Consider the following 15,523-nt stretch of genomic DNA (forward strand, 5'->3'; position numbering starts at 1 on the left):
TACTACGACTCTACAAACTTACTTTTTCTTCTTGCCTATTATCTAAATTATACAAACTTCTTCTCTTGGACTAAATGCTACAAAAACTGAAAAACTCTATAAACTTTTTCTTCTTCCAAAAAGTTTATAGATAGTTTTAATCTTTTGAGCATGTACTAACAAGGAAAACCATTTCCTTTGAATTAACCATTTAAAATACATTTGGGTATTCTTTTTAGACTTAATACCCATTTTGGTCCCTCGACAATTAGGTAATGAGTAATTTAGTCCCTCGACGGTAAAATTACCCAATTTAGTCCTCTAACTTGTAAAATTATACTCAATTTGGTTCTCCGTTACAATTGCCATCCATCCGCCGTTATAAATAGGGGCAAAAACGTCATTTTCAATAGTCGAGGGACCAAAATGGGTACTAATTATTATTATTATTATTATTATTATTATTATTATTATTATTATTATTATTATTATTATTATTATTATTATCATTATTATTGTTGTTGTTGTTGTTGTTGTTGTTGTTATTATTGGGACAATTAGGACAATGTCTCATAGTTTAGTTTTGTATATCAAGACTAGGATAGTGGTGTGTAATCGGTTAACCGAACGTTCGAACTGTTTTAACCGAAGTTTTAATCGAAACGAACCGAAAATTTTCTCGGTTAATCGGTCAGTTAACAGAATAACTGAACTTTTTGAAGCTAATGTTCTAAATCCTAAAAATAATACCTATAATAGTAAATCCAAATAAAATAATATATATAATATAATAATAAATTCATAAGAAAATATACAAAATCAATATCATAAAAACATTACAAATTTATAGAGATTTACATATTAGATTATATATTTATTTATATTTATATATATATATATATTTAAAATTTTAGTTAACCGAAAATTTTGAACGCAATTAACTGTTAACGAATTTTAAAAAATCTTTAACCATTAACCGAACCGAAAAAGTTCAATAATAATAATAATAATAATAATAATAATAATAATAATAATAATAATAATAATAATAATAATAATAATAATAATAAAAACAATAATAATAATAATAATAATAATAATAATACCTCCGTCCCATTTTGTTTGTCTGATTCGTTTAGAGAGGCTTGACTGAAGTTATTTTTAATCTAATTTTTCATAATATTAAGTTTAGCATTAATATATAAAAATTATATATTTAGAAACTACATTAAAAGTACTATTAAACACAAAAAGTTAAATTTAAAAATAATAAAAAAATTACTAAAGAAAATAAGGAATAAAGAAATAGTTGATTTGACCCATGAATAGTAAACATGACAGGTAAAATAGGACAAAGGGAGTAATAACTAGTACTCATTTTGGTCCCTCAACTATTGAAAATGATATTTTTGCCCCTCTTTATAACGGCAGATGGATGCCAATTGTAACGGAGGACCAAATTGGATATAATTTTACGAGTTAGAGGACTAAATTGGGTACTTTTATTGTCAAGGGACCAAATTACGCATTACCTAATAGTCGAGAGACCAAAATGGGTATTAACTCTTCTTTTTATGTTGATGGTTGTATATTACGGAGTATCATTTTTCTTGTAATACTAGTTTTATACGCGCATTGCGCGAATGGGTTAATGTTTATATTTAAATAAATATTTGAAAGTATATCAATGCAAGATTATATAGGAGAAGTTTATACATGGGTAATTGAATGTCAAATTTTTTTATTTAAATATCTAACTCAAAGTATATGAATCCAAGATAATATAGAAAATTCATTATAATTATTACTAAAATAAATGTTTGCAACCTTGTAAAATCGATAATCTAAATATTTGGTCTAAAAATGATAGTCTAAATAAATATTACTTTTAATTTGAATTTTTCTAAATGTTCTTAATTCTCTTTTAAGTAACATTGTCATTGTCTTCATCTTTACTATTTGTTCTCTTCCTTTTTGTTGGTAGTGCGTTATTTGCAATTCGATTATTGTTGGTAGCATAGATGACAACGTCATGCAATGAGATTATGATATAGGAGTTATGGACTTTTCTTTAGGTGTTCTGCTTGGGATTCATTTGGTTCAACCATTATTGTTGAATGAGTTATTGTGGATAAAGAAATCCCTAGTTTAAGAAAAAAGATTAAATAAATTATAAAAATTTGAAAATTTAAAATATTATGTATTCCAAAGATACTAAAAGTTAGTTTCTCGCTTCAATTTGCTGGGTAATGGGTTATTTGAGTACTTTCATTGTCAACAGATCTCCCAAGTAGTTAATATGATTGGTTTCAAACTATTCTTTTTTATTTTTTTCACGGTATTAAAGAAATACATATGTATCATTTTTTGGTGTAACTACTAATTTATTTAATTCAATAAGAGTAAAATAGAGTGATTACGCTTCAATTTGTTGGNATTATTTTAATTTTTTTTTCATAGTATTAATAAAATACTTGGCAAATAAATATATAACATTATTTTGTACTATAACTTTGATATTTAATTACAAGATATTGTAAAAATAAGATAATGGACAATGTAATGAATATCAATTGATAAATTATATTTGAATGTAAAGAATATTTGCTTTAGAGAAAATAAAGACAATATAACTAATGAAATTATTTCTCTTATTTAATTTAATTTTTTGATAATGAATAATTTTTTCAAATAAAGGTATTGTAGACACATAATTCTAAATTAAAGAAATACATATGTATCATTTTTTGTTGTAGCTACTAATTTATTTAATTTAATAAGAGTAAAATAGAGTGAGAAACTTAATTATGTCAAATTTAATTGAGATGAGGTTCGAACCTAAGACCTTTCTTATAAAAATTAATGGGTAAGTTAAAAGTTAACAGAATATTAACGGAAAACTGAATGGATAATTATAAAAGTAAGGTTAAATTAGGTAATCTCTATTAATAATATTAATCTGAATTATCTTAACCATATATTTGATTAAATAATTCATCTGAACCATCCATTTGATTAAATAATTTGACCGCCATTTTTTCTACTCATTTTAGGCCTAACTCTCTTTGACTCTTATTAGTATAGTAGATTATACGGAGTATTATTTAGTAACAAGTAATCTTGTTTTTAAATTTATAATACATCGTTTATGTGACAACCAAATTTAATTTTTATAATTGTAATGCATAAATTTATATAAGATCTATTAAAATATATGATATGTAATTAAAAAAAAATGGAAGAACATTGTAATATAATTATATAAATAATAAAAAATCAATGAAAGTCGTTTGTAATGTTGTTTTCAATTTAGAGCTTTAAAGACTTATGTTGATTTTTTTTTAAAGAAAGAAGTCTTAAAATTATTAATAGAACAAATTTGTGTTATATACTTTTATAAGCACTTACAAAATTTACTAAAATCTATATAGATTACATAAGAATCATTTGAAATGTATTAAAATTAAATTTATAAAAGTTTATCAAATTAAATATCAATAAAAGTAAATTAATTTGAATCCTACGTATGCAATACCATATATATACAATTCATAGGCACTATCATCATAGCTACTACATGTATTGAAGTTACTAAAATAATGTAATTAAAATATGGTGTTAGAATAAGAATGCATAGTATCTGAGTTTTGGAATATGATGAGTATCGGAGTAGAAAATATATTGGAGTGAGTGTGGTGTATTTCCTAGTATTCCGTAATCTAGAGAGCTGAGGTAGGGAATGAAGGTGGTCCGGCGGGTCTCCCCACCCACCATGCCCACACCCCACGCATATACTGCATCCTATTCCCCAGACCAATGGTCTCCTCTTCCCTTTCTCCAATGCCATCCCTCCCCTCATCTCCATAAATCTTTTAAGCTAGAGGTAGAGCAATTTTTTCTTGTTTAGTTTTAAACTTTCAAGTTAATTTTTTTTGTACATGATCATTCAACTTTCAAGTTAACGATTTGTGATTTTTTCAACTTTTTTTAAAATTTAATAAGTACCGTTGTGATTTTTTTGAAAGGACGATGTTGTCCTTACTTTACTTTTAAACGGANTCAAATTATTTTAATTTTTTTTTCATAGTATTAATAAAATACTTGGCAAATAAATATATAACATTATTTTGTACTATAACTTTGATATTTAATTACAAGATATTGTAAAAATAAGATAATGGACAATGTAATGAATATCAATTGATAAATTATATTTGAATGTAAAGAATATTTGCTTTAGAGAAAATAAAGACAATATAACTAATGAAATTATTTCTCTTATTTAATTTAATTTTTTGATAATGAATAATTTTTTCAAATAAAGGTATTGTAGACACATAATTCTAAATTAAAGAAATACATATGTATCATTTTTTGTTGTAGCTACTAATTTATTTAATTTAATAAGAGTAAAATAGAGTGAGAAACTTAATTATGTCAAATTTAATTGAGATGAGGTTCGAACCTAAGACCTTTCTTATAAAAATTAATGGGTAAGTTAAAAGTTAACAGAATATTAACGGAAAACTGAATGGATAATTATAAAAGTAAGGTTAAATTAGGTAATCTCTATTAATAATATTAATCTGAATTATCTTAACCATATATTTGATTAAATAATTCATCTGAACCATCCATTTGATTAAATAATTTGACCGCCATTTTTTCTACTCATTTTAGGCCTAACTCTCTTTGACTCTTATTAGTATAGTAGATTATACGGAGTATTATTTAGTAACAAGTAATCTTGTTTTTAAATTTATAATACATCGTTTATGTGACAACCAAATTTAATTTTTATAATTGTAATGCATAAATTTATATAAGATCTATTAAAATATATGATATGTAATTAAAAAAAAATGGAAGAACATTGTAATATAATTATATAAATAATAAAAAATCAATGAAAGTCGTTTGTAATGTTGTTTTCAATTTAGAGCTTTAAAGACTTATGTTGATTTTTTTTTAAAGAAAGAAGTCTTAAAATTATTAATAGAACAAATTTGTGTTATATACTTTTATAAGCACTTACAAAATTTACTAAAATCTATATAGATTACATAAGAATCATTTGAAATGTATTAAAATTAAATTTATAAAAGTTTATCAAATTAAATATCAATAAAAGTAAATTAATTTGAATCCTACGTATGCAATACCATATATATACAATTCATAGGCACTATCATCATAGCTACTACATGTATTGAAGTTACTAAAATAATGTAATTAAAATATGGTGTTAGAATAAGAATGCATAGTATCTGAGTTTTGGAATATGATGAGTATCGGAGTAGAAAATATATTGGAGTGAGTGTGGTGTATTTCCTAGTATTCCGTAATCTAGAGAGCTGAGGTAGGGAATGAAGGTGGTCCGGCGGGTCTCCCCACCCACCATGCCCACACCCCACGCATATACTGCATCCTATTCCCCAGACCAATGGTCTCCTCTTCCCTTTCTCCAATGCCATCCCTCCCCTCATCTCCATAAATCTTTTAAGCTAGAGGTAGAGCAATTTTTTCTTGTTTAGTTTTAAACTTTCAAGTTAATTTTTTTTGTACATGATCATTCAACTTTCAAGTTAACGATTTGTGATTTTTTCAACTTTTTTTAAAATTTAATAAGTACCGTTGTGATTTTTTTGAAAGGACGATGTTGTCCTTACTTTACTTTTAAACGGACTAGGACTGGCTAAAATTTTAAAGTTGAAGAATCACGAAACATTAAGTTGAAAATTTAAAACTAAACATAGTAAAATCACTATAATCGAAGGACAGCATGACATTAACTCATCATTTAATTACTTGTGAATTGAATCAATACTATTGATTCAATACGTTAGCTAATAGCTAGCTACACAACCTAATTCTCCTCCGATTCATCGGTCATGTCGCCGTCAAGCCCCGGCTTCTATGATGATGGCATTTCCCTTTTGGTACTGTTATTAGCATTGCTTGTGACCATGTACTGGACGCCCTGTAAAGAGTTAATGTCATCTGGAATCTTATGAGTATAAGTGATTTTTTTAAGTTTAGTTATTTTAAACTTTCAAATTAACCAAGGTAGTTATTCAATTTTCAAATTTTAAGTTGGTCATTCAACTTTTAAATTTTAAGGAGTCGTGATTCGTCTGTGAAGGACAATTTTGCCATTACATTACTTCCAAAAAGACTATAACTAGTTACAATTAAAATTTTGAAAGTTTAAAACTAAACATGGCAAAACTTGAGAGTGGAATCACTCATATAACATCAATTTTTCTTTTAATTACCTAAGTAGTGAATTGAATCAATACCATAAATTCAATAAGTTAGCTAATAGCTAGCTAGCTACACAGCCTAATTGTCCACCGATCCGCCGGCCATGCATATGTCGCCGTGGAGTCACTGCATTGCCCTTTTGGTACTGTTACTACCATTGTCCCACCATCTACCGGTGGGTGGCGCGCAGCAAGCTGATGAGCTGTTGCGGCGGTGCTACGACACATGCGGCGGCGTTAAAGTTCCATACCCCTTCTATGTTACCCCTTCTGCCAAATGCGGCCCTCCCCCATCCCAAGCCTTCCGCCTTTCCTGCAATGGAAGTGTCAATTCTTCTTCCTCTGATATTTTCTTCCGGGGCTACCGCGTCCTCCGCTTCTTCCCCGACGGCCTCCTCCTGGATTTCCCCAACTCCTCCGCCGTCTGCCGCCGCTACGCCGACCTCGCGTCCTTCGGATTCGCCGCGAATAACGACCACTACTTCGGCGTCTCCACTGACAACGTCTTCGACTTGTACGGCTGCGAGGATTCTTCCATCTGCAGAGCCGATTGCGGCGGCAGTTTAATGCCCCCCGCCGCATGCGACGGCGGCGGCCGCCCTAGCTGCTGCTTCCCGCTGTCCGATCGCGGCGGCGGGTGGACGGGTTTTTCCATGTTTGGGCAGTTGGGTTGCAGGGGATTTTCGTCGTGGGTGGTCTCCCCTGGCAGTGAGAGTGAGAGAGGGATTAAAGTGGAATGGGCGATTCCTAGAAACTCTTCCGAACAGATTTGTGCCCCTAACGCCAAAATTATCGCAGCCTCCTCTGTTATCTCAGGGGTAAGATGCCAATGTGAAGATGGATTTGCAGGAGATGGCTTTACTTCAGGAGTTGGTTGCCTCAAGTGTGAGTTTTCCTTCTTTTCTTTTTTCTTATTTAAATCTCATCTTAAATAATTAAAAAAGGAATCAAACCTTTTTTTTCTTTTTTAAGTACTGCTAGTTAGAGTCACTCCTAGAGGCTCAAATTCACTCCCCTTCCATATAAAAGTGTAAACCCAGTGCCATCAGATCACAATGTTTTTGACGGAGTCAATTGTGTTGAGGCGGATAGAATTAGTATAGTTGCTTATTATTTATGATGGAAATAATATGAAGTAATATTTATTACAAACAATTTGACACTAATATGAAATTAATAAGTTGCTACTTATTTTCAAAAAAAAAATTGTTATTTATAATAGATATATTGCAATTTTTATAATTAATCAACTTGGTTGGCACGGGTGATCGTGTCAAATTTTTTTGTGGACTATAATCCACGTAAGTGTGTGAACCGTGAATACAAGGTACATTTTTAATATAATAAAAATACATTATTTGTGTACTGAATATACATTATTTGATAATATGCAAAATAATGTACTTTCAAATAATATATTTTACGTACACAAATAATGTACTTTTAGTATATTAAAAATATACTTTTATTTATGGTCCATAGAATAATGATTGAGTGACTGTGCACTCTCATCCCTTAAGAAATGTCAAGAATTCAAAACCCCTCTTATATATATGGTGCAGTATGCGACCAATTATAGCTATTTTTAGTGCAATTAAAAATTTGATAATATTTGAATTAAATTCATTTATATATGTAGGTGTGTGTGAGAGAGAAAGAGAGATTAATTGATTTTTTTCTTAAATTTCAAGTTATAAACTTATAATATCACTACAATATTGCAAACAATCTATATTAAAACTTAGTATTCTAACATATAACGTATTATTCGTTTTACGAAATTAGTGTTTAATCATAAAATAGTTTAGGAATTATTTTAGAGTTAATGTTATATGGGTCTTTTAAGTATTGTAATTTTGCCACATTTAATCCTAAATTTTCAAATTGATCACCCATGATTAGGGGTGTTAGCGAACAGAGCTTTCGACAAACTACTCATGTTCGAGCTCGGTAAACGTTCGTTTATGTTCGTTTGTTAAGGTAAACGGACATAAACGAACAAAATTTAGAGCTCGGTTAATAAATGAACAGAGTCTGAACAGTGATAAGCTCGTTTGCTAAGTGTTCGCGAACAAGCTCGTTAACTGTTCGTTTAATAGTGTTCGTGAACATGTTCACAAACATATATATATATATATATATATATATATATATACATATACATAATTATATACTACGTAATATTATATAATATAAATATATAATATAAATTTGTATTAGTTTTGTAGTTGTGTTGTTTGTTTGATAATTGTCCATGAACGTAGATTATTTATTGTTCATGAACATGTGTAGGTGTTTGATTATTAAGTGTTCACGAACGTGTTCATGAAAGTAAAGTCGTAAATGAATATGTTTGTGAATGTGTTCGTTAACGTTAATGAACACGTTCGCGAACATGTTCGTTAGCGTTCGCGAACGTGTTCGTGAACGTTAACGAACACTAACAAACGCTTAACAAACGAACACGAACAGGATTTTCAAAAACCTTAACAAACGAACACGAACACGAACACTCCAAAATCCTTAACAAACAAACACGAACAACCTCCGTTCGTTTATGTTCGGTTCGTTAACAGCCCTACCTGTGATCCTTCAACTTTTAAATTGTTATCATTTGTGATCCAAATTTACTACCCATTGTCCTTCAACTTTTAAAATTTAACTAGTTGTAGTCCTCTAAAAGGAACATGGATGGTTAAAATTTGATAGTTGAAGAACAATGCATAGTTAACTTGGACCACGGATGGTAACAATCTGAAAGTCAAAGGACCATGGGTGGACAATTTAAAAGTTTAGGACTGAACGTGACAAAACCACTATACTAGGAGGATTTCAAATGGTATTAACTCAATTATTTTTTCAACCTGATTGATTTCATATAAAAAAAATTTATAATATTTCATTATAATGATTACAACTCACAAAATTTAAAAATAATCTTCTTTTTTATCACTACACAAACGTGTATTCATATATGAATATTAATATATTGTGACGGGTGCATGTGGCTATGAAGTATATATGAACCAAATTTTCTGCTTAATCTCTTTTGTACCCATTTAGCTCTGATTCTGCTCAATTTTTATAATATTGAGCAATTAATGGTTTTAATGCATAATTTATGAACATCTTCTTATAGCGTGCTTCAAAGAAGGGAAGGAAGTATATGGTCAAGATTGTTATGCAAAACCACACAGACCAACCAAAACAAGAATTTTAGTCGGTTAGTATCACAGCTTATTCTTTTATTATCATTCGTATTGTTATTCTTTATTTTTGAAAAATTCACAATCACAATTCAAAAATAAATTTTGAGTAAAACTCGTCTTATGACTTTTTTAATTAGTAAAAGATCCGGTGAATATGAAAATTAAATAGTCATAAAATGCTATAAAACTCTAATTATATTACTTAAAGCGCAATCCAAAATATTTTAGTTGTACTTCAAAAGGCCATTCGATAACATAGTTGTGGTTAAACGTTTGATATGCCATGGACCTGGGTCTACCTTGCAAGGTTGACTCAGGTCTATGTTCGCAATTTTAGAACTTTATGTTCATAACTGTAGAACTCTATGTTCACAAATTTTGAACTCTACATTCACAATTACAGAATCCTATGTTCACAATTTTATAATTCTATCAGAACTCTATATTCAATAGTTTAACACAATTTTTGAATCTATATAATAAAATTGTGAATATAGAGTTCAAAAATTGTGAATATTGAGTAATGTAATTTTGTATATTGAAATCTAAAATTGTGAACATAGAGTTCTAAAATTATGAACATAGAATTCTAAAATTATGAACATAGAGTTCTAATTATATTTTTAAAAGATGGACATAATATATAAATACCATATAACTTACAGGGGAATAACTCAGGCTCAAAAACAAAATGCATTAACAAACAACAGCTCATTTCTGAGAACAAAATGCACTAATAAACAATATAATGTAGTAGAATTATTCCCGAAAATGTCATTTGAGGCAAACAAAACATGTTAGTTTGTGGTCTTAGTTAAACTTGTATGGTAGCTAGTGGCATAAAACATTTAAATTTCCACGAGAATTGAGATGGCATGCAGGAGTTGAATTGGTGTGTGTATGCAGGAGTTGTTACTTCAACATTAACCATTGCCTCCCTGACTGCACTTTTTTGTCTTCTAAGACGCCCCGCCCTGAAAGATGACACATTTGACCCTGAACACATCCACCAAACTCAGACCAACCTCTCCTTCCAAGACGCCTACACGACTCATCAACTATTCAATTACAGCGAGCTAGAAGAGGCCACGGGGGGATTCTCAGATGCCCAAATTCTATGCCACGCCAACAAGGGCAAACTATACGCCGGAACTCTCCTAAACGGCTCTCCAATAGCCGTGCACAAGATCCAATGCCACGGCCAAACGGATCTCCTCCAAACCTTATCTGCAGCCGAGAGGGTCTCCGCCGTTTTACACCGCAACCTTGCCCGCCCCCTCGGCTGCTCCGTCGGCTCTGGCCACACCTTGTTGGTCGTCTACGGCGGCTCCGCCAATGGAACCCTCAAGGATCACTTGCGCCATGGCCAAAGTGGAGCCCCGCACGAGATCAATAAGATAGGCGGTCTCGACTGGTGCGACCGGCTGGGCATTGTTGCGGAAACGGCGAGCGTTCTTGCTTTCCTGCAGTGCGAGATTTCTCCGCCCATCTTCCACCACGATCTGCAGTCTGGGTATATCTTCTTGGACGACGATTGGTCCGCCCATGTCTCTGGGTTCGAGCTGGTATCCGATATAGATAGCCAGGCGGACGAGGATGATGACGAGAAGATGAAGAAGCAGGCAATGAGCGATGTGTACAACCTAGGATTGGTTCTGCTGGAGATTATCATGGGTGCGGATGAACATGAACTCTCAGGTAAGGATGAAAATAGGCCATGTCCTATACCCTATGGCCCAGTCTAATCGTACACAATCATTATTGCATGGACCATGGTCCACACAGCTGTGGACCATAAATATAAGGTACACTTTTATGATACTAAAATTACATTATTTTTGTGCATAAAGTACATTATTTTAGAGTACATTATTTTTATACTGAAGATACATTATTTCATATATACTATAAAATAATGTACATACAGTACAAAAATAATGTATTTTATATTCATGGTCCACACAATAATTTGCCAATCGCACATATTTAGTAAAAGGGTGAAACTTAGACCTATTTTAAAGCTTATTTAACTAAATATATGTGTGTGTGTGTCAACTCAAATGCGTTCGTGATTTAAAGTGCAGATGCACCATTAGTTATGCAAAAAAACACTAGTAGTGTTAGAAAATGCAAAACAAAAAAATACATCAATAAACACAGCATTAGGTAGGCATCACCACAAACCGCACTATTAGATACGTATAAACGCACCACACAATGTTCGAAAAAGCACCATTAGGTGCGGTAAGGTATGGTGTATTTTTTGGATGTGTAGTGCGTTTTGTGGTTAGTACATTTCTTTGTTGTGCGTTTACTAACACTATTGGTGTTTTTTTTACATAACTAATGCTGCGACCGCACCGACCACATATTAAAACATGGTCGCACCGAAACTTGGCCCTATATATATTATTTACAATATAACCCCAAGTATATAAATTAATTGTCAAACTCTAATCCTTCAAAATCCCTAATTTTAAATACTAATTTTGTAAATCTATCTCTCTATCTCACTTTCTCCCCTACAACTGCGAAGATGTGATCCTTTCTCAATCAGTGTTATCACTAAATTTTTTTAGGGACAAGTATTAGATATATTTGTTAAATAACTTTTTAATAGCCTACATATTAAATAGACTTTTAAACAGTCACTATTGTCATTAATTTTTTTTAGGGACGAGTATTAGATATATTTGTTAAAAAATTTTTGAATAGCTTACATATTAAATAGACTTTTAAACGGCTTCATGCCAGCCAGGCCAAGCCAGCTATAGACCTAGACCTAATTTTCTAAAGTTCAGCTTATTTTCATCCCTACTTTCAGGCGATCATCGTCATCAGCACGCAAAGCTAGCGCTGCAAAAGATAAGGAGTGGGAAGCTGGAGGAGATTGTGGATGTGCATCTTAATTACCACGACCAGATGCCTTCAAAGCAAGAGGAAATAGAGATTGTAGCAGACCTCGCAACCAGATGCCTATTGTTCAGCGGAGATGGCAAGATTCACATGGCGGATGTCGCGAGGGAGTTGCTTCACTTGACCAACAAAGACGCCAGTAGGCGCAAGCGAGGCCACTCTACATCAGCATTGGAAGAAACGTTTTCTAATTCGAGCCTCCTTCAAATGATATCAATGTCCCCTGACTCCATTTTTATCCCTTCTGCAACTAGAGGATTTTCATAATCTGATTGTCATTTTAAACCATATTAGATTCCACAATGCAATGTAAACCTTAGTCCATGGTATAATTTGCCATTAATTTGCCATGCAAATTATTCTGTCAAATGTTCTTACAAAACTTTTTATTATTATATGAAACTAGTATTTACACCCGTGAGATGCACGAAATGTATTTGTTATCATATATTAATAATAATTACTTCGATATTCAATAGTGTAAATTATAACACTGAATATTATATAGTGTGTAATTGATGATTTTAGTTTAATCGGTTATGTTTTAATAGCCAACATGTAAATATATGCATTTGATGCTGAAACTTTAGACATGTTTGGTTAACAGAGGATCCGCCAAAATTTGACGGATTTGACCATCTTTAGCGATTTGACCAAGTCAAACCACTAAAGATGGTGTTTGGTTAACAATGGTTTGCTCCAAACTGCGTATGGTGTTGGCGTTTTGGGGAAGAAATTATTCTTCCCCAAACCACCCTCCCTTTTATTAAAAAAAATAAAAAATTAAGATATTTAAAAGCCAGAGGCTTCTTTAATAAAGAAGCCTCATACTTCTCTTTCTCTTGCCCATCTGATGTGGGATGGGCAAGAGGAGAATAAGGAGCTTTGAGCTCCCTCTTATAAAGGAGCTCAACGCATTTTTTTTTTAAACTTACGATGTGGGATCAAAAGACCTCACATCTTTACAGTTCTTTTTGTTTATTTCTTGTATTATTACTACTACTCCTGCTGCTGCTGCTGCTACTACTACTAACACAATCCGCTAACCGCTAACCGCTAACTGCGCTGCTGATAACCAAACAAACCCAATTTATATATCAATGTTTCGGATTTGTATTAATTGGTCTCATTATCTTGTTGTGTAGTAACTCAATTATAGAAATTATTTGTACGGAATATATATGCAATATGTAAATATCTAACAATTTTGTCATATTTCTGTAAGAAGAATACATAATATAACTGATTTGAATTACACATTGTTGAAATCCTCTTTGTAGACGACATTAGTAATAGTAACAAAATTTTGTCCATTCTCGTCTATAGCAAAAACCTTTAGGCTATCAGGATGAGTGACTCGGAAAAAAGCCACGTACAATTGACCGTGATTAAAGACTGATTTTTCAACAATAATTCAACGTGAGTTAGTGTTTGACCGGCGCTAGCTTTTGTTGATAGTCATGCCATATTTCGCGACGGAATTAATCCGTCGCGATTCCGTCGCTATATTTCGCGACGGAATTTTTTCGTCGCAAACAGAGATACGACAAGCTGATAGACGACGGAACGAATTCCGTCGTGATTCCATCACAAAACTCGTTTCGCGACGGAATGTTGCTGTTTCACGACGGAATTTTTCCGTCGTGAATCGCGCTTTTTCTTGTAGTGAATTGTTAGTATTTTATTTATTTATTTATTTACTCAGATGAATAAAATAATAGTACTAACTATCTTCTACATGTATTTATATTAAATGACATGTATACAATATATTTGGACTATGCATATTACTGACATATTTTTTGTATGTGTAATTTGCATAATCATGATTATATTGTAAGTACATTTGATTTATTTAATTCAAATTTTTTAAAATTTCATGTTGTATCTAATAACACAATGTTTTATAATATTTTTTGGTAAAATATTATGATGATCAATATAAACAAACAATTCAATATTTCAAGAGATAAAAATATTATGTTTCGCAATAAATTTTGAGAATTCATGCTTTATTCTATCATCTTATTTTTGAACCTTATCAACAATAAGATTATTCAAATTTTATAGTGTGCATCGCACATGTGGAATATGTGTGTTTGTGTGTGCGCGTGTGTGTATATATATATATATATATATATATTGCTATCCTTTTTATAGTGATTAAATAATACTCTATTAAATGGTAATAGGATTCATAAAAAAGAAAAATATATATTCTATTAAAATAAATTTAAAAAGTTTTAATGGCAACAAATTTCATATAAAATAAAAATATATATTCTAATAAAATAAAATGAAAATTTCAAGTTCAAAACTGATGCGTGTAATTTATTCTAATTAGATAGAATTGAAGTGTTCTATTTAATTTAATATCTTCATATTGTAGATATCTTTAAATTTATTTGTTTTTTATTTTAGTTCAAAATTTTTAAAATTGAAATAATTATATTTTATTTGAATTTAATTGTATATATTTTTAATCTTATATTTAAATTAAAGTAAAGATTAATATTTGTATTGGTTTAAGCTTAAAATAATGATAATGATTTATAGTTGTAATAATTTATATTCATAATACTTAATGATTTATGCTCAAAATATCATAAAATAACTAAAATTATATTAAAGAATGAATTTTACCCAAAATAATGAGAATGATTCATAGTTTTAATGATTTAGACTCAATATAGTTACGGACTATATTAATCCATTCAAATTTAATAATTAAATTCTTTTCATTTGTACATGCAGTTTCCTTAATTATAATTAATAAATAAGAAATATAATTAAGGAAAAAATATAATTAAATTAATAAAATATGTGTTCATAAAAATATTTAGATTTTTTTTTAAATACATAGATACATACATACATATACTTATATATTAATCATACAAAATTTAAATACTCATTTTTTTAATTTCTAAATGTAATTATTTTAATTATAAATCAATCAATATCTATCTATACTACTAATTTAAAAAAAAATCTACTTTTGCAAGTTTCCGCACAAACTATTACTATATAAATCTAATAACTATTATGTTAATTAAGATAATAATTACTTGAATATTAGTATAATTACAATTAAACATGGTATAAAATTACAATTACACAATATTAATATAATTACCTAATAATTATTATGGAATT

The 15,523-nt window shown here is 30.3% G+C and overlaps 1 protein-coding gene across 1 annotated transcript; it reads left to right on the forward strand.

Annotated features, from left to right (window-relative positions):
• Positions 1-6,352: 6,352 nt before the first annotated feature.
• LOC116029813 (probably inactive receptor-like protein kinase At2g46850) lies at positions 6,353-12,634 on the forward strand. Its single transcript, XM_031271854.1, has 4 exons — positions 6,353-7,127; positions 9,382-9,465; positions 10,358-11,125; positions 12,276-12,634. Exons 1-4 carry the CDS (start codon positions 6,353-6,355, stop codon positions 12,632-12,634), a joined length of 1,986 nt encoding a protein of 661 aa, XP_031127714.1.
• The last annotated feature ends 2,889 nt before the right edge of the window (positions 12,635-15,523 follow it).

The sequence above is a fragment of the Ipomoea triloba genome, chromosome 9 (genome assembly GCF_003576645.1).
Source record: "Ipomoea triloba cultivar NCNSP0323 chromosome 9, ASM357664v1".
Classification (NCBI taxonomy): domain Eukaryota; kingdom Viridiplantae; phylum Streptophyta; class Magnoliopsida; order Solanales; family Convolvulaceae; genus Ipomoea; species Ipomoea triloba.